The sequence below is a fragment of the Fundulus heteroclitus genome, chromosome 20, assembly GCF_011125445.2.
Source record: "Fundulus heteroclitus isolate FHET01 chromosome 20, MU-UCD_Fhet_4.1, whole genome shotgun sequence".
Taxonomy (NCBI): Eukaryota; Metazoa; Chordata; class Actinopteri; order Cyprinodontiformes; family Fundulidae; genus Fundulus; species Fundulus heteroclitus.
The window spans coordinates 44961850-44984456 of record NC_046380.1 but is presented as its reverse complement, the minus strand read 5'-3'; the positions used below and the strand labels follow the sequence as shown (position 1 = coordinate 44984456).

The following is a 22607-nucleotide window of genomic DNA, read 5'->3' as shown; positions in this document are numbered from 1 at the left end:
TAATAACATTACTCAGGTCTCTTAAGTTATTTTTGTTTTAAAAAATTCTGTTATGGTTTAAAAAAGTTGGTTAAATAAAGATTTAATTGGAATTCTGTGTTTGTGTTCTTTATCAAAATTTAATCATTTAGCAATATCATAAAATGTCCAGGCAGAGCTGCACATAAAATATGGTTTTAAATATTTTCAATAATTATCGATATCGATCAATATGCATTTTTTTTAATCGATAAGCTTTTTTTAATATCGTCCAGCCCTAATTTAAATGTCATGAAACTCTAAAATGTGCTTTATTTTGATAAACCAACCCCGCCAGCTCCTGCCAGTCTTGCTGCAGTCTAGTTGGTTAGTGGCTACTGTATAGCGCTGCTCTGTGGAGGGAAGGAAAACTAGGGACAACATTCCAGTGTAGCTATACTGAGTGACTTTTCACACTCCTCTGGTAACTTTTTCTGGTAAAAGCGACTAATGACAAACCTAGCGACTTTTCTTTGTTATTGCTGACTTTTGCGGCTTCCCGTGAAAGCACCATTCGTTGTGCTGCTGCTGTCTCATGCAGACAGCTAAGGCCTGAAGCCCCACAGGCGGCCGGAGCGATGCGAGCAGAGACCTGCTCCACTCCGCTTTCTCTCAGCAAACGTGTCACATATGCAAATCTAGGGCTGGACCATATAGGTAAAAAAAGCATATCCATAAAATAGAAATCAGATTGATCTATATTGATTATTATTAACAAATTCAAAACATATATAAGTGCAGCCCTGACCATGATATGCTGTTGCTTAGCAACTTATTTTTAGACAGACCACTGAATTCAAACTCAACCCTTTATTCAACCAACTATTTACCAAAATTGTAATTTTTCTAAAAAGAACGCATGCTCTCTGAACTCTTTGAAAGGGGGTGGAGCTTGGTGAAGCAGCATTCCTGGATCTGCATTGTGATTGGTTAGGAGGATGTAGTGACTGTAGTGTTAACCTACATGATAGGCTAGAAAGCAAAAGGAAGGAAAATTGTTATTCAATTGAACTTTTTATTGATCCTTTTTTCTGTCATCAATATACGTCTATCGATCGATATATATTGCTACTGAATTATCGTCCAGCCATATGCAAATCTGCCAGTGATTCCGCCCTGGATTCCAAAGCAGGATATAAATATAATGTAAATTATTTTCTCTGAAACTGTTGCACCAAAATAATTCCCTGAATTTGATTCACATACACCTCGAATAATCTATTCACCTCCTTCACTGTGTGCCTCCAATAACTTTTTAGTAACATTTGATGTATGCAGTGTGGATTCAGGTCATGTATAAATATACATATAATATGGTGGGGGAAAGCCTGGTTCTATTGGCTGAGATGCTACAGCTCCCAGAAACTGTAACCATGAAAAAGAGAGAGATGGGTTAGAAAAATGTGAGCTGATTGTTGTCGATACTCACTGAAATATAAGACAGTGGGATGGTAATTGCATTTTTACTGATTTGTCCAGCCCACATTTTTTTTAGACATGATAGAACGTACAAAAGACTTTTTAATAAATGGCAGACCAAGTCCACACATAGCTGGATATGTGGGAAAAACGTCACATTTTTATGCGGTCATGGCTTTCAGCCACACATAAACAGCATTATACATCCCTTAAAACAAATGATCCTAAAAACTCTGGGCAATGTGTAGATTTCTAAGCGCTCCAGTTTTGGGCCTGCGTACGTGTACATGAAAAGATGGATATGAATGTCTGGCGCATCACGCTCTGCGACAAATGTTGCTGCGCTGCGTCACACGTGTGCGACCGTTGTTTATACACTTGGCCATATAGTAAAGTTAAAAATAAAGTTTCTCAGAGAGATGCTGATTTTTACATTGCTCCCAGCACCATGACTCATTTCTAACAGGAAGTCGTGCTTGTTTTGAAGGATTCTGATTGGCAGACATAAGTTTTAGTTTTGGGGTTGATGTGGATGAACACCTCCTGTGTGTATGGCATTATTTTTGAATACGGAGTACTGGAGATATTGGTTTTGTTAAAAACCCTGCTACGAGTGGACTAGGCCTAAGTGTGTGTATGCGCAGCACAACCTGTCGGGTTCTCAAAGTGTTATCCAACCATCCATGCTGCTTGGTTTTACCATGTGTGTCTGTTCTCAGCCAGAACTCTCCTCCTAACAGCACACAGCTTTCTGTGGGGGAGACAAGCGAGGAGAGCTCCATGTACTACTTACTGACAGGATGCAGAGCAATAACTTCATGAAGTAGGAGAGCAATGGCTTTAATATGTTTTGTTCACATACAATTAACTGGGACTGTGGTGAAACTATGACACAAGCTAAAATATAAGCAAGCCGTCACTGGGCAGAGGAACATAAACTATGATAGACAACAGAACAAGGCATACTAATGAAGGACAGGTTAGTACATAACGTGTCCTCAAGCTGCACCATTTAAATCACCTTGTTTCTAATATTTCTTGTTCGGTCACACCTTCTAGTTGGCCTTTAGGGTGCTCACCAGATATCCAATTCCTGATGAACACACTGAGGGGTCTGTACCGATAACCAATCATGTAATATTGCTCAACAACAACAGAGACAACTCTCAACCCAAACGCAGTTGGCTTTTCCTGCAGCAAAAACATTTCAGTGAGAATTCCTCTGAATTAATTGACATGATGCCACAAGTCAATCAATCCTGGAGTTTTGTCAGCAACTGACCAATCAGCGATCCCAATTTGTCCCAAAGTGACACGCCCCTTACCTGCAGGAGCTGCAGCCCCTTTCCTACCAACAATGCATTGCAATCAGAGGGATTTTGTTAAAAAATGTTAAATGTTGTCAGAGGGAATACAGTTTATTCCTTTCCAAAAACCTAAAAGGAGTCTTTAATAACATAAAAGATGGATAGAGACACGCGGCCAATCACCATATTGATTGACGGGAACTACCACAGGCTTGGATGTATGAAGGTAACTCAATTTTTATTCATAAATACTAAATGGTTAAATTAAAGGGTAATACTTAACACTAGCTCTAATGTGGGTTATATTTATGTATGTTGCAACTTCTTATTCCATAACAAGAAGTTAGCTGTGATCAGTTAACAGGATGCCAGCTTCAGAAAACCCTTTTAATGGGTAGTGTAAAGTAAACTTTGTGCTCCTAATGCAGAAGTTTCCTGTAAATTCCCGCCATGGAAGCTCGATGGCAGTATGAAAACATCTACTAGTAATGTTTTTTAGTCACTAAAATACATTTTAAGTTGAGTATAAGTTAATAATCTGAACTTGGGCTTTATCATTGACTTATCCGTGGTTACCTTGAAATAACTGCAGACTTGATGTTCAACTTGTTAGGAATTTTTTCCCCTGTTTCTTTTGCCTTAATGTTGGTAGCTAAGGCAAAAATGCTTCTGGTAACGCTGTGAGTTTCTCTATGACAGCCATTACAGCATCTTTGTTTGTTGGAGGTTAGATTGGCATGGTGTACACTAGGGCTGAACAATTAATCACATTTTCAATATAATCGTGATTTAAAATAACGCAATTTCCAAATCGCAGAGGTCTGCAATTTTTGGCTATGTAACAATTAGGGAATTAGACGTGTCCTTTAGGTGTCAGTAAAATGTTTGAAGTGGGTTTGCCTCCACATGGAAGGGAAGACAGTTGCAGCAGTGAGATAATCTAATTTTATTACTCGTTTTAGAGTTTGTATAATCATACAAAGCATTAAGTACTGGTCAATCAGTTTAATACATAGACTTGCTTGTTGGTTGGACTTTGCACTTTATCTTCAACAAGGATTGATGTCTAATTAAATTAAAAGCTGTTCTCTTGAATAATATTCTGATCAATAGAAACATTAGAAGTTCATATTTAAAATAGTCCTTGTTTACAAACATCTTTATTTAGAGGCCATTTTTGTTGCTTGTGGTTAATGCGGAGAAAAGTCAAAATTGCAATTTTAATTGAAATATATTTTAGGCAGAACGCAATCATTACTGCTCCGAGTTTAGATGCTGTGGGTCTTTTAGCAACTAATCCCCATGGCGAGGAAACAAATTGATTTGTTGTTTGTATATATTTTGAAACACATGATAAATTAAACTGGAAAAAAATCGTATTAAATGACGATATTAAGAAAAAAAGAAGGAGAGCAGCGCCTCTACTCTGAGTCCTCCCCGGATGACTAAGCTCCTCACCTTATCTCTAAGGGAGAGCGCAGACACACTACGGAGAAAACTCATTTCGGCCGCTTGTATCCAGGATCTCGTTCTTTCGGTCACGACCCAAAGCTCATGGCCATAGATGAGGGTAGGAACGTAGATCGACAGGTAAATCGAGAGCTTCGCCTTTTGGCTCAGCTCTCTCTTCACCACAACGGATCGGTACAGCGCCCGCTTCACAGCAGACGCTGCACCAATCTGCCTGTCGATCTCTCGCTCCATCTTCCCCTTATTCCTGAACAAGACCCCAAGATACTTGAACTCCCCCACTAGAAGCTGGCTCTTGGGACTTTCTTTTTGACAAAGCTCATAGTTAGAGTGGCTCATCTTACCCAGAGCTACCTCTATAGTTATGCTGGTATAGGCTTAGGCTACTGGAGGACATCAGGGCCTATATATCCTCACTCTACTGAGTTCTACTGTTCTCCAGTTTTGCATGACTGTTGTCATTACAGCTTTTAACTTTTTGTTCTCTCTTTTTTCTTCATAGTACGTACACCTGGTCTGGCGTTCTGTTAACTGTGACATCATCCAGGGAAGACAGATCACCCGCTATTACCATCTAATGTAGAACAGATTACTGGATTAATGTGTGCTTCTGTGCTTTTTTGTCTGTCTTCTGTCTCTGCTCTGTCTTCTGTAACCCCAGTCGGTCGAGGCAGATGACGTTCATACTAAGCCTGGTTCTGCTGGAGGTTTTTCCTTTTTTTCCCCCGCTGTCGCTTCATGCTTACTCAGTATGAGGGATTGCTGCAAAGCCAAGGACAATGCAGACGAATCTCCTTGTGGCTCCACACTTCTTCAGGAGGGAATGCTGCTTGTCAAGACTTTGATGCAATCAACTGGTTCACTTACATAGGAATTTATTTGACCAATCTGTATAATCTGATTGATTTTGACTTTGTAAAGTGCCTTGAGATAACATGTTTCATGAATTGGCGCTAGATAAATAAAATTGAATTGAATAGCTTAAAGCATTGCTTGGGGCTGATCATTTAAAATATTCTAGGTGGCGCTATAAAGAAATTAGGTCGCGCCCACCAAAGTTTGTTATGGATTCCTGTTTGGGGGGTGGGGGTGGGGGGTTGCATTCAAGTGAGTTTTAAGCAGCTCGGCCCAAAACTGTGGAATTCAGAGCCAAACGTATGGCAGCGGCGTTTGAGGTGACTTCGCCACACCACCCTGCTCCATCGAATCCAGTTGGGCCTGCAATCCACATCACACCAACATGTGTTCTGTCTCTGGACACAGTTTCATGTTGATTAGCTCAGAGGGGTAACATAGCGACAGTTTACAGCAAAACATGACACTTCCTGTTGTCAGGGGGCGTGGCCTAAGTGATGTCATCATTTGACCATAGGATATTGTAAAAGGCCTGATAATGATCAATTACTGAAAGTTTGGTGCCTCTGTGAGTTTTTGTGTATGAAATATAACAGTTTTGTGTTTCATAGCAAGTAGGTGAACTTTGACCCCTGCTAATCCCCTTCAAAATGCTCAAAAACTCACCGTTTTGATAACTTTTAATTGCGCTTGCCTTATGATCAGACTGACCGAGTTTCAAGCCGCTCACTCAAAATCTTTAGGAGGAGTTCGATATACCAATGCTGTAAACATCAAAAATGAGGTTAAATTGCTACCTTCAATCTAAAATGGCCAACTTCCTGTGATACATGCACTATGACATTAATTGTAAACTCTGAGCGTCTTTTAGAGCTCTACAACTGTACCAAATTTCATGTCTCTACGATGAAGTAAATGAATAGAAAAGGGTCCTTTGAAAATTGCTAGCTGGCACCGTTGAGGCATTTTTCTTTAGATTTTTGCCAAAATTTAACATTTTTAAACAGTCTTCATGCATCCGCCAAGGTTGGTGAGTTTTTGAGTATGATAAAGCCCCCAAAAAGGCCCCTCTTTAGGGGGGCAGAATAATAATAATAATAATAATTTACACTACAGAAACAATAGGCCTTCGCAGCTCTTACCTGCTCGGGCCTAACAAAACACCACCACAGTTTAAAACAACCAAGAGACCTGGGCCCCGTTCTTCGTACGTTGCTTAAAACATCCGAGCTCAAATGAGACATCCAAGATAATACCATTGTACTAATCCTGATCAGGCTAATTGAGTTCTTCAAACACACCTGCTGTTTATGATTAGTATGGCTGGATTGAGTTATCTGAGATAACTGCGCGTTCATGCGTTTGTTTAAAAGGGGAAATGTATCGATAGTAGAAACAATGATCAGCAGCGCTGCTATTGGCTCTTCAGCATGGCCAAAGAACGCCCACAGTTTTTCTCCCAAGCAGAACACGAGCTTTTAACAGAAGGTTATGCCGAATTTGAGTCATTAATTAAAACGACAGGGGGGATTTACACAGTAGTCACAAAAAAGTTACTGGAATATTACAAGCAATAGTGAATTAAAGAGTTTTAAACAACTTCAAGATAACTATAACCTGGAAAAATGTGATTTCTTTATATACCGTCAGCGAAGATACCATTACAATAAAAATATTAAATATTTGGAGGAGGATGAGACGGACAACCGGCGGAGCGGGGGAGGAGTGAAATATCACAACAATACTCAAGCATAACATCCTGAATGTTACGGGTGCCACAGTTTTGATTTGCTTGGTCCTGCCTTCAATCCCAGAGAGCAGCAGTACCGCAGATCGGAGGCGAGGAGGAGCCGAGGAACCGGGATAACATGGTGTGTAAACGGTCGTCAGAACGAGGCTCGGCTTGGTTAACTGATCCAAGCTCGGACTGGTCTCGGCTCGGATCGGTTTAACAAGGGTAGTGGAAATGGGGCTATAGTGAGTGGCTAAACCAGCAAAGAAGGATCGGCGACTATTGTTGTTAAACGTTGTTGGGTTGAACAGTTCAGCATGGCTTAAAAAAAGATCAAGATTTTCAAATGCATTCTGAGAGACAGGTTGCTTGTATTTTTACATTTAAAAATGGCTTCTGTGAAAGTGGCCATGTATTTTACTACTGTCTGACCAGAGGAAAACTGGAAGTCAAAAGGCGGAGGTGACATAATCTGTGACTTGTTCATTTCAAGTTCCGAGGCAAATGGAATGCACTATATTATCAGGACCAGCTGCCTTTCCACTTTTCAGATTGGAAAGGCAGCTCAGGGTTTTCTCCAGAAAACTGGCTAAACCATGTGATAGGTGTCGCTAAGTTGGCCCACCGTGTTTTTGTTAAAAAATTTACAAGTTGACCAGAAATATGACTACTTAATTATGTGTTATTGTAAGAAATTATTTTAAATGCTTTAACTCCAACTACAGAGTCCTTTCAAAAAGGCACATTCTTGAAATAATGTTTTACAAACAAAAAATACAATTACAATAAGTATAATTGTTTTGCATTTAAATTTAACCCTAATTACTGTATTTTTCAGACTAAAGGCCTATCCATACCCTACGTTTGGCCTACATGTCCGTATTTCTGTCCGTACATTCTATCCGTTGACTCCTTCATACCTCCGTCCGTTGAGGTGCGCAATAACCAATATTTCCTGTAGGTGGCAGTGCTGGGCGCTCCCTAATTGCGGCCCACTTGGACTTTACGACATCCCTTGTCATGCCCAGAGCCTCCCCGATTTCCTGAAAGCTATTTATAACTTTTTGTTTGTCCCTGTGCCCCGGACACCACACATCATATAAATGTGGGTAGTTGCGGATAATCTCCGAAAGTCGTTCCTCAAAACCCGCCATTGTTTAAAGCCCAGAATTCTAACCTTCTTCGTGATTTTGTTGACATTTTGTACTACAAACTCAATAGCGGCCCCACCTCTTCCGGTAGTATTGCTTCATATTGATCCGTTTCGTCCGTAATCGTAAGCTCCTAATTTTCGTGTCAAAATATGGACGAAATTGACGGTTAGAACGTATGAAACACTCCACACGTATCCGTCTTTTACGTGAGGTATGACTGGGCCTTTTGTCGCGCTTTTTTTTGTCATAGTCCGGCTGATCCTGCAACTTATAATCAGGTGCGGTGCAGATCAAATATAGAACATGTTTTTAAATGATAATTCATACTGGCCAACATGAACCAAGGAGTACATATTACTGTCTATAGTCAGGGAGAGTTTTACATTTCTGAGGGTGTTCTTTAGGGATACTTTTGTCTCGTTTTTCTGTAAGTGTTTTTCCATTTGGGTCTGCCTTCATCATTCTTAGTGTCTCACCAAAATTTAATTATGGTTACACAAGAACAATAAAGACTTGATTCTTGAAAAGTTAGTTTAAAGCCCTGGTCCATATTAAATGTCAGTTTTTAGCCTTGGATTTTGTGAAATAAAATTCTAAATAAATGTGACTTATAGTTCGATGCGAATTAGATGTATGTTTTTTCCTCTTTATGGCACATTTTTTGACATGACTTGTATTCCAGAGCAACTTATTGTCAAAAAAATATGGTAAATCATCAGCCAGCAAATCTTGAAACAAGCAATGTAATGCTGGTCACATTTAAATTAACATAAATTTTACAAAAAGTGCAAACGAGGAACCAACACAGTGATCCCCATCGTGCTCTGAAACTGCCCTGAATGAGTTTAAAAGTGGTCTTTGAGGGTTCAGGGTAATTAGGTTCTACAAGATAAATGTTTTAAAAAGCACAGTGGAAACAGACCTAAGTTTATGGAAAAGGTTCCTTATGTTAAAGTACAGCATACATAATTAACAGGTCTTCATGAAAACATTGGAGTTCTTGGTTAATAACTGCTTTCCTCATGTGAATTTATTGGTCAGGCTTTACTTCCTTCCTAACAAAAAATGTATTCCTACTAACCTTGCATGTTTGCACATTCCACTGATTTCCAAACGTTCAGAGGCCCATAGAAGGGTGTACATCCTGCTGACAGGTCCACCCACCCACACACACACACACACACACACACACACACACACACACACACCTCTTAGCTATCCTTATTAGGACACTGAACTTACATTTATTATGGATAACTAAACTAAACTAAACATAAACAAAAACCTAAACAAGCCCTTAACTTGAAAGCCACTTACTTGTTAGTACCAACTCCTAATCGGGACCTCAGACAGTGTGACATTCTTTTATTCAAATTAGCTTGCCCATTATAATAGAAAAGTTTCCAACATTTTGATTCAAACAAGTACTGTCTAATAATACACAATGACAGTTTTTAACAGCTTAACCAGTGTATCTGAGTGGAAGTCACAGTGGGCAGTGAGACTTGAGTTTGTTCAGAGAGGGTACTTCCTGTGGTGTCGAGTTAACTTCAGTTGACTTCCAGCTGCATGCTTGTCTGTGCCCCAGAATGGAACCACAGGTGATTATACAGCGCAGAGTACATTTCTTCTGTCTCTGTAAACGAGAACTATGTTTGTTCCAGAAAACAAGAAGGTACAGGTCAGAGGGCGTGTTGGAGAGGCTCATGTTACCAGTGGTTCCAAGTGGCCAGGTTGGATAGCTGCAGCCTTAAGTCTATTAAAAGAGGTGAAACATATTCAGAGAATGTCAGCTCCAACCAATGGAAACTCAGCCCTACACACACCAATCAGGTTTTCAACAGGCATCAAGATCCAACCAAATACTTGGCAAAGTTCCAGCTTAACACTCTGGCAAGGAGAGATTGCAATATCTGTACTTATAAAGCAAGGTCAACAAGGTCCCAGGCAAACAAAAAAATAAAAATCGAGGAGGAAAAAAATAAGGTTAGTGAAAGCTTAACATCCAATTCTTCATCTCAGCACCAAGAGAGAAAGAAAAATGTTAGCAACCAAGCAACAAAGGTGGCTTAATGGTTCAACTTGACATTGCCTTCAGATCCAAAAGCAGTGAGCTGAATGTTTTTACAATGACAAACTGAATATGACTTGAACAAATTGAACAAATGACAAGGTAAACAAAATGACACTTAAGCTAGGTAGCCACACAAGCAGTTTTTGGACCAACAGATAAGCGTCTCAGTCAGTGAAAAGGCTGTATGTTTGCTATGTATACTGCCGAGGACCAGTAATACAAGCCTACGTGGTGTAATTCTGTGAAGCCCTGGCACACAGGCCACAAACGTGTGGGACGCTGGAGCACTAGAGATACTGGACTGAAAAAAAAAAACACAGACATGAACTCCCTTCTCAATGATCCCCACTGATGTGTATCCATAGAAGTCATCAACTGTACCTGGTCCTTATTACGAGAATGTAAAAAAAAAAAAGAGTATAAAAAGAGACATTTTGTCGTGCAGAAAAGCCATCTAACGTTGCCATGTAGAAACGTCATCATTAATGACCTGTAAAAGCGTGTTCACACTTCTTTAATAAAACTTGGGTCAAACAGCCAGAAGCAACAGCCCTTCTAATATTTCCTCAGGTTCAGTCAGATTGTGAGGCTCCACCATGATGCCTCCCATTTCTCTTAACCGCCACCGAGACTGGGGGTTGGCTGGCTGGCTGGTGGGGGGTTGGGGAGAAGGGGCAGAGCAAGTAATCTAAAAGCCCTGGGTTACTCGTCACAAAATTTCACACGCGTTATAAAAAGGAAACCATCAAGATACAGATATAAATCCGGCGAAGGTGGGACTTTGAAGCCGTGAGCGTCGCCAGAGATAAATATATTCACATAATGTGGCTAAACACAACGTTGTGGTCGCGTTAGATCCACCATATCCGTCCCATACTACACAGCAGTAGGAAAATGAGCCCAGAAATGAGTGTTGTGTGCGAGGCAATGACGGCTGAATGGAAGAGCACACGCAGCCGAAGAACATTCACAAAGTTAGCTAAACGGCTAGTAGCATTTGTTGCCCCGGCTGCTATGCTAGCCGCTGCAATCAGCTACGCCAAGAGTCGTCGAAAAACTGCAGATTGGGTCAAGCGTGCTGTTCAAACCCTCAGACACACTGAACACTCACATAAAACTCAACACAATGCTGTCAGAAAAACAACGACATTTAAAGGTTACTTTGAGAGCCTGCTTAACGTTTGACCTGCGTCGCCTGTTTGTGAGGCTACAAACATAATAAATGTGATTCCCATCTTATATCCTAGGAAGCTCTCCAATTAAAAAGGTATAGGAAGGGTAGTTACTGTGGCACTAACGCTGTTTGGGTCCTGTAATGTTAGAACACCTCATCCCTTTGTGGGAACGGTAAGGAAACTTACTGAGAAAAAAATCTCAATATAGTTGAAATTGGCACCTAGTTGGAGGTTTACCAAATATAATATAAAACAGATGATTTACTTGGCCAACAAAGATAACTATGATTGTTGGATTTGGAAGAAAAAAAAAACATTTTACCAAAATATTGCAAAATACCTAAAAGTTGTAAAATCTGGAACTGAAGTTTGAGTCGTGATTGGTCGAAATATTTCAACGATGAGCATTTGAAAAACAAGCAAAAAGAGGATTTTCTGACGATTCAAGCCAACTAAAAAAAAAACAACACGAGGGACTGATCAAGCAGCCAGAGAGGACCATTCCAGTCACAGCCCAAAGCGCCCCTGGAAGGCATAACATCTATTTCTATTGCTACGTTAGCCTGCCAAACACATCACGTTGATCTAGAAATACCCGAAAATACTCAAAATGCTGTGGCGACATGCAAGTTTTTGAAGAAACTTCAGTGGACCCAGGTTATTTGCTTGCTAAGTTGGTTAGCCGTGTAGTCATGGCAGGCTGAAAACATGGTTGTTTTTTTCTTTAAATCTTGACAAAAACTGACATATGTACATTGACATATCACATAATCAAAGGGCTTACCTAAAGAGTCATCCCAAACTCCTTACAAATAGGGCAAAATAATGTACTATGGAAGTCCTTGAAGTATCCCAACATCAATTCCAATTGGACCAGTAGGCCTGGATATCCGCCTCGGAGTCTCCTGTATCCTTTGCCCTTACAAGTAGCTCCCTCTTCAACGGAAAGAAACAAAGTTCTCAGTATCTCCCAAAAAATGTCGGAAAGTTAAATCCCTTGTCTTGTTCTGGTGCGCTACATCCATTGGTGTCTTTTATAAATCCCCGGTGAACAACACCAATAATGTTAGTGTCTTGTATATTTACAGTCGCTGTTTATTATGGGGTATACTGCTGTATGTAATACGGGGCTCCAGTTCTGTGTCGGGTCCTTACGCTCATCGAAGCGCCCATCCCCCTCATCGCCGGCATCCACCACAGGCCCCAACGAAACTGACACACAATCACGCCACGGGGTCTTCCAGGCGGCCGTGCAGGGGCATGCTGTTTGGGCGGCCCTTTCAGCTGTCCCGCCTCTCGCCATTGATTCGACAGTAAAATGTGTCCCAGTTGTTTTACCTGAAATACTTGGACGCCATTGGTGAATTAAACCGTCGCTTACTTGTTTCCTTTTGCGGACTAAAGTAGGGCGAGTGCTGCTGCTTCAACTAGGTTTATTCTCATGTATGAGTGGTGGAGCACACGACATGAGTAACTGGACTCGGAAGGCAGATTGCGACTCAACAAAGGATTTATATCTACCACGATGTGGGACATTTATCTTTATAAAAATAATATTTCAATGGAGCTAACTTCATTTCTATAGAGGGATTACTTTTTATAAGGCATATTTCTTTGGAAGGAACGCTCTTGTTGATGCATAATGGTAATCGTTAGCCACACGGGGTCTCTTGGGCTCAGTTTCAGGGCTGCAAGAGGCAGGGTTAGCCCACTGGGTCAGCCCCACCTACCGGTTTGTCAGTTCATTGGAGTACATGTCGCGTTGGGTACGCCTGTTGAGTGGTTGGACGATGAAAAGTGGCCATCTCTCCGACTCTGGATCTTGTCTGTAACCTTTTTGCAGAAATGTTTTGTTCACTACTCTGTAGACCACACGGAAACAAATTTTTCGGTACAGCGGAGGTTGATCGCGGAACATGATGTCCTTTAGCGTTGAAGTACAGAAAATAGCCTTTGGTGTTTCATTTTGAATACAGGGACCCAGCAACGAGGCGCATACAGGAATTAAAACATTAACCTGACGCTGTTCAAGTTATTTTTAACAGTGGCGTTATGCAAATCCAACCGCGATGACGCGACTGGATTTCTGGCATGTCATGAGACTCGGAGACAGCTTTGGATTGGATGCGCTGATAGATGCTTACGTCATCTGTTGCGTAGGGTTTGGTCGACGTTGTAGATGCGCAGAATTGAGCCCAAGTGCAGCATTGGGGAAGTAGCCGCTGAAAATATTGCTTCGTTGAGCAGCAATTTAGACATCCTCTACATAAAGTAGTGGTTAGAGCCTCTAGGTTTAAACTTGAACAAACACCCGCTCATTCAACGGCCTGGTTCTCAGAAAGGCTCGTAGCTTTCTTCCACTTCTAATCTTAAAATATAACCTGGTTATATAATATAGCCAAATTGTCCGCCCGGGTTGCCAGATCTGGCCGTTTCTAGCCCAAACAATACAGAACCCGCCCAACTAAAACAAATAAATCCCAATCTCAACCTGTTAACCTCATGTTAAAAGCGTAGGACTATCACACGCTGCACAACGCAAAGAAAAACGTTGCACGTAGACTCCCCACAAAATGTGCAATCAGGCAACAAACTAACCTACAAAAAAATAAATCAATAGCTTACCCTAACCAACATGAGTTTCAAAATACATCAGCTAATAAAGTTAGTGCAAGGAAACATTTTATCAATATACACAAGTCGTTTACTTTTATATCACAACTATTTCAATAGGATTTTCCTATGAATAAATTATAAAATTAAAAGCCCATGAAATGTGATAAGCAGTCCAAATTGTAACAATCCGCCCAAAGCTATATTTTTCCCAGCCTGTGTTCAGGAGAAGCCCCAAATGGCTGGAAACCCACCTAATCTGGCAACATTGAGTGTGTGGAGGAATAACGTCACTGCGTGCGTGCGCACACACAGCAAAATATAAGTCAATACAGGGAGCACACGATACAGAATGGTCGTAATGTAGAGGTATTTTAATGATTACCAGTCTTACACAACACAGCAAAATCAGGAAACGATAGTATATCACAATCTAAAGTCCAACAACATTGTACTGTAACATTTTGTATCTCATGCATAATGATAATACTGCATCATAATTATTCCAGTTTCACTGTAAAAAGGGACACTATATAGATCAGTGATGATTTTTTATTATGGCCACAATTACATACACCTATTCAAATAACTTAAAAACATCATCCATGGAAGCATTTTTCAGATCCAGTCAAAATGCATATAGTGGGAGTTTTGGTGCCAGGTGTTAGCTTCTTTAAATGTTAAGTCAGAAACACACCCCTCTTCTTTTAAAAAAAGAAAAACATCACAAGCTCTATATTTTGATAATGGCACATTGCATGACCATAAAAGGTATGTACACAGCCATAACACAGGAAGTGATATGTATGAGTCTGTAAGTCAGGGAACTTGGCAAAATTAGTTGTACAGAGAAACAATATAAAAAACGTGATGTTAACATTATCATCCATATTGGGGGGAAAAAAATCTACTATCTTTGTTTTGCTAGTCAATAGGTGGGCTGTCTCTAGGAAATATTCTTTCCTGAATTTATCTTCCTCAGATGAAGCAGCTAAGGGGTAAAGTAAAGAGACAATGAATGGTGGTGGTGGGGTGTTCTGGTGTTGCATTTTTTAAGGTGTTAGCTCATGCTTGACTAAAGTTCTTCTTCTGCTGAGAAAGGCTGCCCCTTCCTGGTTGTTTTGTGCCACTGCAGACTTGTTTCCAAACCCAGCTCAAAGCAGTTTCAGACTGCCAGTGACATTGTTCACCATCTCCTCAGCTCCCATGAGGGCCAAGACCGTGCGGGAGCTGGACTCCACCTGCAGAAACAGTTGCTATTCTGACACATAACCAAACACACTGCAACAGTTACATGGTTCTAATATCCAAATTTGGACTTTATCATCATCCAACTATTGGTGCCTCTTAAAGCTCCTTTTCCACTGCTTCTGTTTAGCCAGGCTCTACTCGGCTCTGCCCACTTGTGTTTCAAGTATTTCAACAATAGGTTTTTTTAGGGCCTGCCTTGGTTACTCCGACCCTGCTCAGGAGCAGGTTTAAACCGAGCGGACTTGAGTGGCGTTTGACATGAATACATTGCTTTTTAGTGATAAGCTGAGGGCGAGGAGCAACAGAAATGTTTTCTCTGAGGAAGTCCAGAAAAACTGAAGAGCGACGACAATAATATTAAGGATCCACATGAACCGAGTGGGTCAAACTGAAATATATTTTTACCATTTACAAATCATGAACAATGCCTGAAGGGAAAGAAGAAAAAGGACCCTTCAGCATTCTATATGCAGATCTGTATCAGATCTGCAGATTTACAGAGGCTCTCATTTTACACTGAAAGCTGTTAAGTTTCAGGTGCTGATTAAAGCGGGGTGGAGTGGGGCAGGCGAATTCGAGTAGGGCCGATGGAAAAGGGGCTTTAGACATACATGTACACACCTACCTGGGTAAGACCTGCATCCTGGACCAGGTAAGTGGGCAGGTTGAGGCTCAAGGACAGGGCTTGCAGCTCCAGCAGATGGGCCACGTTGGTGCCTTGGAGCACCACCTTCTTGGCCCTGTATGGACACCAAACTCATTCATACATTGAAAATCCTTTCACCAAACATTATTTAAAAGATAAAACTACGTTTGACACATAGGTCTGTCTTATAAGCAGCTTTGCAAATCAAACCAGTGAGGGAAGCCCAAAGCCATGGTGCTGCATGAAAACAGGAACGATCACACAGAAATATTATTGCTCATCTTATGACAACAACTACAATCATGAGACAGAATTAAGGAGGCCTGTAAACTAAAACTCTAGCACAAAATGAATAAAAAAAACAAACTCACTATGCTAGATGATCACATTTTAGTAGATGGTGGGTTTTTTATGTGTCGTGTCTGGCTGTGTAGCACTTAGAATTGCTTTCTTAGTCCTAAAGGGAGCCCAACAGATTTACTTTCACAAGTGGAGAACTACTGCTTTCACTATAGTGCTCCGCTTGATACTCGTGCAAAAAACTTTATTGGACATTATTTTGGGATTATTTAAAATTCAATGGACACAGAAACAGAAATGAAAAAGAAGGAAAAAAAGGAAGGGTGAGGCAAAACGTTAAAAGGGAGAGAAGGTGACAAAAAAAAGAGCGGAAGAAAAGGAGAGAACATCCTCAGAGTCTGCTTCTACACCTGTAGAAAGAGAAATGTTATGCCATTATGACATGAACTACAACTCCCAGCATGCTACACAGTTGCATGCTGGGAGTTGCAACTTCCCATGCTGCCTACAGTTCCAGTCACAACAAATAAAACATCAGTGGAGCCAAGAGTTCGTTCTTCTTTTGTGCCGACCCGTTGTGTTGAGAAGATGTTCAGCTGAACTTCTGCGTGTTGTTTACACGTGGTGGGCCCGTGATCAAATTTATCCTGTACACAACCCTTTTCTTCGGTGTTGTGTACAGGAGAGGTCTCGATTCTTAAATCTAACATTAATTCAACCCCGATAGGGTGTACTGGGAAATTCCACATCTCCCAGTGAACCAACAAGGTCTGTTCGTTTGTTTTGGCCAAACAAAACCATCGGACCAACAGCCACTCCCAGAACTAAACCCAGATGGCGCAACGCAACCAACGCCACCTTTCATCTCCCCGCCAATCCTGGCTGAGATCCAAAGACACTGAGCTGCGCAACCAGCAATCCCTCTTTTTGGGAGTAAGTAAAGAGATCTCTCTTTTCCTTTAAACACCAACAAAAGGTGATATTTTGTGCCTGGGAAGAACATATTAGGAACAGGTTAATGCTTTTGAGTACTCCAAAAGGGAGTTTGAACTGTCCTGAATATTTCCAATGTGTGATTGAATCTACGTCATGATCTGTGATTTGTGCTGTGTTTTGTTTGTTTTGTGAGAACAGACCCGCGCTGATCAGCTTTAAAACTATCTTCCCTCCTCTCTTATCCTCCCTTTTCTCTGTTTTCTGCTCCAGTTTTTAAAGCTTCTCGTGGTTTTGTTCAAGCCCTTTGTCTCGACTGACAACCACCCTTCGAGACGAAGTCTGCCTTCACGCTAGGCTAGTGGATTAGCCTGTGGTCTCACCCGAAGCCGTCTTGTGCTCGGAAAGTATGAGCCGGAGCCCATACGTCATCAGAGCTGACATTTTTTGCATGGCACAGAGTAGCTAAGCTAGTCGGTGTTAGCACTGCTTTATCATCTGGGCCGAAGTTATTTCGAGGCCTTTAGCTATCAGGCTCCTCTCCTGTGGAACCAACTCCCAGTTTTGGTCCGTGAGGCAGACACCCTGTCTACTTTTAAGACTAGGCTTAAAACTTTCCTTTTTGACAAAGCTTATACTTAGAGTGGTTTAGGTTACCCTGAGCTACCTCTATAGTTTTACTGCTATAGGCTTAGGCTACTGGAGGACATCAGGGCCTATATTTCTCACTCTACTGAGTTCTACTGTTCTCCAGTTTGCATTGCTTGATTGTCATTTCATCTTTTACCTTTTTGTTCTGTCTTTTTTTTCTTCATAGTAGGAACACCTGGTCTGACGTTCTGTTAGCTGTGACATCATCCAGGGAAGACAGACCACCCGCTGCTACCATATAACGTAGAAAAGATTCCTGGATCAATGTGTGCTTCTGTGCTTTTTGTCTCTCTTGTTGTGTCTCTGTTCTGTCTTCTGTAACCCCAGTCGGTAGAGGCAGATGACCGTTCATACCGAGCCCGGTTCTGTTGGAGGTTTTTCCTTCCCGTTAAAGAAGAGCTTTCCTCTCCACTGTCGCTTCATGCTTGCTCAGTATGAGGAATTTCTGCAAAGTCGTGGACAATGCAGACGACTCTCCCTGTGGCCCTACGCTTTTTCAGGAGGAGTGAATGCTGCTTGTCAAGACTTGATGCAATCTACTGGGTTTCCTTAGATAGAGAACGTTTTGACCAATCCGTGTAATCTGATTGAATTTGACTTTGTATATGTGTATCATTAACTGCCGCTATATAAATAAAATTTAATTGAATGGTCTCTAGGAATTATCAAATTATCTCCCTTTGAGTTAACTGAATATACTGAGACATTTTCATTGGCTTGTGGTTAATTACTAATGGTTAAAACTCCAATTGCAATTGTAATTAAAGTTATCAACGTTGGGCGTGCTTTGGTGGCGCAGTGGTTAGCGCACGACCCATGTACCCATGCACGACCCACGTTGAGGCCTTAGTCCTCAACGTGGTCGACCCGGGTTCGACTCTGACCCGTGGCCCTTTGCCGCATGTCTCTCCCCCTCTCTCGTACCCCCTTTTCCTGTCAGACCACTGTACAAAAAAAAAACACTAGGGCCGTAAAAGCAAAAAAAAAAAAAATGGTTATCAACGTTTACTGGGGAAGGGTTAGACACCCCTCTTCCAGGTTAAATAAAGTTAATAACTATTAATAATCCAATTGTTAGTGCCAATCATTAAAGGCTCATAGCCCCTGACCACAACCATTTGAAACAACTTTCGCTGTAACTATCCTTTGATTTTGAATTACATATCACAATTATAATTATTAATAATATTCATAATCAAACTGGTATAAACTGCTCAACAGAAAGAACAGAACAAATAGAAGAGTATGGTGGATGGTGGCGTTTTTAAAGTAGCTAGCATCTGAATGGACCTTACCCACTGTGGTCCCACTTCCAAGCCATCTCCCGCCAGCTGTTTTTCTCCTGTAGAGCCTGGTACAAACCCACAGCAGCATGACCCACCTGGGCTGCAATCTGCACACACATTCAGTACAGAGTTCAGTAGGACAGAAAATGACTCCATTTCTAGAATGTGCTCTAAAACCCTCGACAGCGTGAGTGCAGGGAAAATGTTTCTGAATTGATGGGCTCTCAGGCCTGTATGTTGATGTGGCGTTACGTCTAGGGCTGGACGACATAGAAAAAAAGCTAATTGATAAAATAGAAATCATATTGATCAATATTGATAATTGTCAAATAATTCAAAATGTTTATTTTATGTGCAGCCCTGGCCATTTTATGCTGTTGCGTAGTGACCTATTTTTTAATTTAGAACACTGAATTCAAACACAACCCTGTATTCAACCAACTTTGTACCAAAACTGTAAATCTTGGAAAAAGATTTCTATTGGAGTCAATAAAAAGTTCTATTGAACTTTTTATTGACTCCTTTTTTTATTGAACCACACGTCTATCAATCGATATATGCTGTTATTGAATTATCGTCCAGCCCTAGTTACGTCCATGTTTGAAATCATAAAGGAACAGTTTTAGTTATTTAATTCAAATGTATTAAAGGACAAAACAACATGTGCTCCTTGCTACTGTATCTTCCCACTTTTTAAAAAGAAAACTATTTGCCTTTAATCCTAACCTAACATTCAGTGCTCCTGTTGCTTGGTAACAAGAGGTGAAGCAGGGTGAGTAATAAGTAGAACATATACACATCGCACTGAGGGAACTACACTAAAGAAATGGAGAAAATTGTAGGAGCTTAAACTTTAAAACAGCCAGAAAAGGGGAGATGTTTAAGATGTTTTTAACTGTTACTGAAAGAAACAATAATGGTGAACATGCAGAACTCAACACCCCAACCCACATTCTAAATGCATTTTATTTGGTGACAACTGATGTCGATTCTCTGACTTTTATATTCAACGGTTCTTTTATGAACTCGGGTACAAACTGACTGTTATAAAATCAAGTTTTTAAACAAGTCTCTGCCGTAAGGCAGACACCCTGTCTACTTTTAAGACTAGGCTTAAAAGTTCAATTTTTGACAAAGTTTATATAGTTAGAGTGGCCTAGGTTACCCTGAGCTACCTCTATAGTTATGCTGCTATAGGCTTAGGCTGCTGGAGGACATCAGGGTCTATTTCTCTCACTCTGCCGAGTTCTCCTACTGTTCTCAAATTTGCATTGCTTGTTATTTCATCTTTTACCTTTTTGCTCTGTCATTTTTTTTATCCATTGTTGATGGAGAGGACGGATTGTTTATAGAGAATGTTACTTCCATGTCAGGTGACAAATGAGAATGATTTCGGTTGATTTTACAGTGAATTCCTTACATACTGCTCTTTTAATCTTCTCATGGAGTTCTATGAACTGAGGACTGTTGGTAGATTGATGATTTTTTTTAATAACAGCAACAGTTTTCTGTTCCATTTATTTAGCCGTGGTAAAAAAAGTAAACCCCTTCAACTTACAATGATTAATGTATTCTGCAAATTGTGGGCTTTTGGGTTTACTTTCATTTACCCACAAATTTTGCAATTTTGGCCTCACATTTGTTTAATAAATAGGCCTAATTGAATCTGTTCTGCGTGATTTTATAGATTTGATGTTAGATTAAATTTATTTCAAAACCTCCAAAAGGTTGAACTTTATACATAAAATTGCTGGATAGGGAGCGGGTGTACTTTTGTTTAATCCCAACTGCACCACTGGATATACCTTTCCAACACCCATCCCGAGGTCCATGTTAACCACAAACACCATCTTGAACATAAGGTCCTCGTCTCCCTCCTCCTGTGTGTCAGAGCGAAGACAAGAGACACACTGAGATTTGGCTTTGGACAAACTCTACGGCGTCTAACGTACCAATGTGTACCTGCTGGGGACTAAGGCTATCTTATGGGCACCTCATTCTCCAGTTTGTTGAAGTAGTACATGGCCGCCTCCTCAGCTGACACGTTCCGTGTGTGCAGTAGTGCCTGAAGTGAGAACAATAAAAGGTCAGAAAAAGAAACGTATACATCTATTATTAAATGATGCCTGTGTGTCAGCAGTACTATCCTACCTGTTTGGCTGCCTCTTCAGGAATGTCCAGTTCTCTGAGCTGCTGCATGAACAAAGGGTTGACATCCTGAGGATCCGAGTTTGGTCCCGTCTCCTCTGATGGGTCCATCACTAACTGCAGTGACACAGAAACTTTAATGTCCGGCTGCACTACGCGGAGGGCCTAACTGAAAATACAGCTGAACTAAAGTCCACATCAGGTCCGATGGGAGCTGATCAGCATAAACCTGCCCATCACTGAAGAACGTTTCACGGGAAAACGCTTTATCTGAGATATTAGGATTGAGTTTAGCTTTAGAAAGTCCCCAGCGGAAGGTAAGGCTGTGGAAAAATCAATTATTTTTCGACAAGAACAGCGTGACGTCGTAACTACGTAAAGATGAACTGACATTTAGATACCTGGGAGTTAATATCGCTTTCCTAAAATTCTGCTCGGGCCATTATGAACTGACTTTAAACACGCGAAAGGGACAGGTTGTTGTTATTAGGAGAGAGGACATTTCTAATGAATGGAGGCTAAGAGCCAGAAGCTAGCGGGTACAGGCTCCACTGGATGAGCTGCAGCGGTCTGCGCAGTTAACAAATGCTCGCTCACAATTAAAATTAGCACTGGGAACATTTTAGCGGGTTACATGCTGACGTCTGTTAACATTTTCAGCTAATTTCTCACATCATTTCATAACAAACCGCTATCTTTCCTGAGTAGCGGCAATAGTTAGCCTTAACCTACGAGGTACCATGTAGCCTAGCCCGTTGTTACCTGTTTGTCACAGCTTGCAGCACCAACACTGGTTAAGTTTCTCGGAGCCTTAAATATTACACAGAGCAATTTTTTTTTTTTTTTTTTTTTTTTTTTTACTAATTTAGAATGTTGTGTTCAGTGGTGACGTTGTTGTGTTGCTCCGTGTTACATTACTCCATTCTTCCATTTTGAGGCCTTTTGTCTTTGCGCATCGTAAGCTGCTGCCCCCTGGCGACTGGAGGGAAATACCAACTATGGCGTCAGAGGCTTTTTTTAAAAAACTACAGTAGCACAAGCACATAGAGTAATAACCAATATAAATACAAAATTACAAATGTCGATGTTACTCGAGGGTCAAGCAATAGAAAATAGAGATACTTTTGATAAAGTATCTCTATTTTCTCTCATAATCATATTTAGTTATTCTTTTAGATATTATTTCAATCATCCAGTTAAATTAATTTAGTTTATTATGAGCATCTTCACAACCCCACACACACACATACATACACCCTATCCTGCCCACCCAATTTATTTGAACTTCTTTCGTTTTTTCTCATCCTGCCTTGAAGTTATATGACAAATTAGTCTATCTACAAACACGCATACACACAATACATTAACAATGATTACATGGAATGTGTGTGGCATTCGAACAGAAGCAAAAAGACACATTTTAAATCATCATGCTAACTTAAATGTGGAAACAGATCTTTTACAAGAAACGCATCTAACTGACACAGACCTAAGTCATTTACAGTGTACAGATTTCAATAACATATATTCATCTACAATTAATAGCAGACAGCAAGGGGTGTCAATCTTTATACA

General features: G+C 40.7%; 2 protein-coding genes across 4 annotated transcripts in view; both read right to left on the bottom strand.

Annotated features, from left to right (window-relative positions):
• Positions 1-12425, bottom strand: part of setd5 (SET domain containing 5) — a 73627-nt gene extending 61202 nt beyond the window's left edge. For 2 of the 3 annotated variants that reach the window (XM_021321954.2, XM_021321955.2), the window contains exon 1: positions 11989-12425. The gene's annotated coding sequence lies outside the window, so the exon portion shown is untranslated. The remainder of the gene's footprint in view (positions 1-11988) is intronic. The other variant, XM_012873370.3, reaches the window with a different exon arrangement.
• A 1748-nt stretch (positions 12426-14173) lies between these two features.
• On the bottom strand, positions 14174-21995 carry si:dkey-19e4.5 (UBA_like_SF and PTH2 domain-containing protein). Its single transcript, XM_012873371.3, has 7 exons — positions 21795-21995; positions 21036-21149; positions 20878-20949; positions 20690-20764; positions 18894-18991; positions 15694-15808; positions 14174-15058 (listed from the first exon to the last, which is right to left on the bottom strand). Exons 2-7 carry the CDS (start codon positions 21141-21143, stop codon positions 14972-14974), a joined length of 555 nt encoding a protein of 184 aa, XP_012728825.1. The 5' UTR covers positions 21144-21149; positions 21795-21995; the 3' UTR covers positions 14174-14971.
• Between the last annotated feature and the right edge of the window lie 612 nt (positions 21996-22607).

Bases quoted from the DNA above. Each gene is read 5' to 3' on its own strand.
- si:dkey-19e4.5 (XM_012873371.3), bottom strand. From the start codon at position 21,143: ATGGACCCATCAGAGGAGACGGGACCAAACTCGGATCCTCAGGATGTC. The intron at 20,950-21,035 runs GTAGGATAGTAC...TTCTCACTTCAG, and splicing joins CTGAAGAGGCAGCCAAACAG to GCACTACTGCACACACGGAA. The intron at 18,992-20,689 runs GTATATCCAGTG...ATGTGTGTGCAG, and splicing joins TCGGGATGGGTGTTGGAAAG to ATTGCAGCCCAGGTGGGTCA.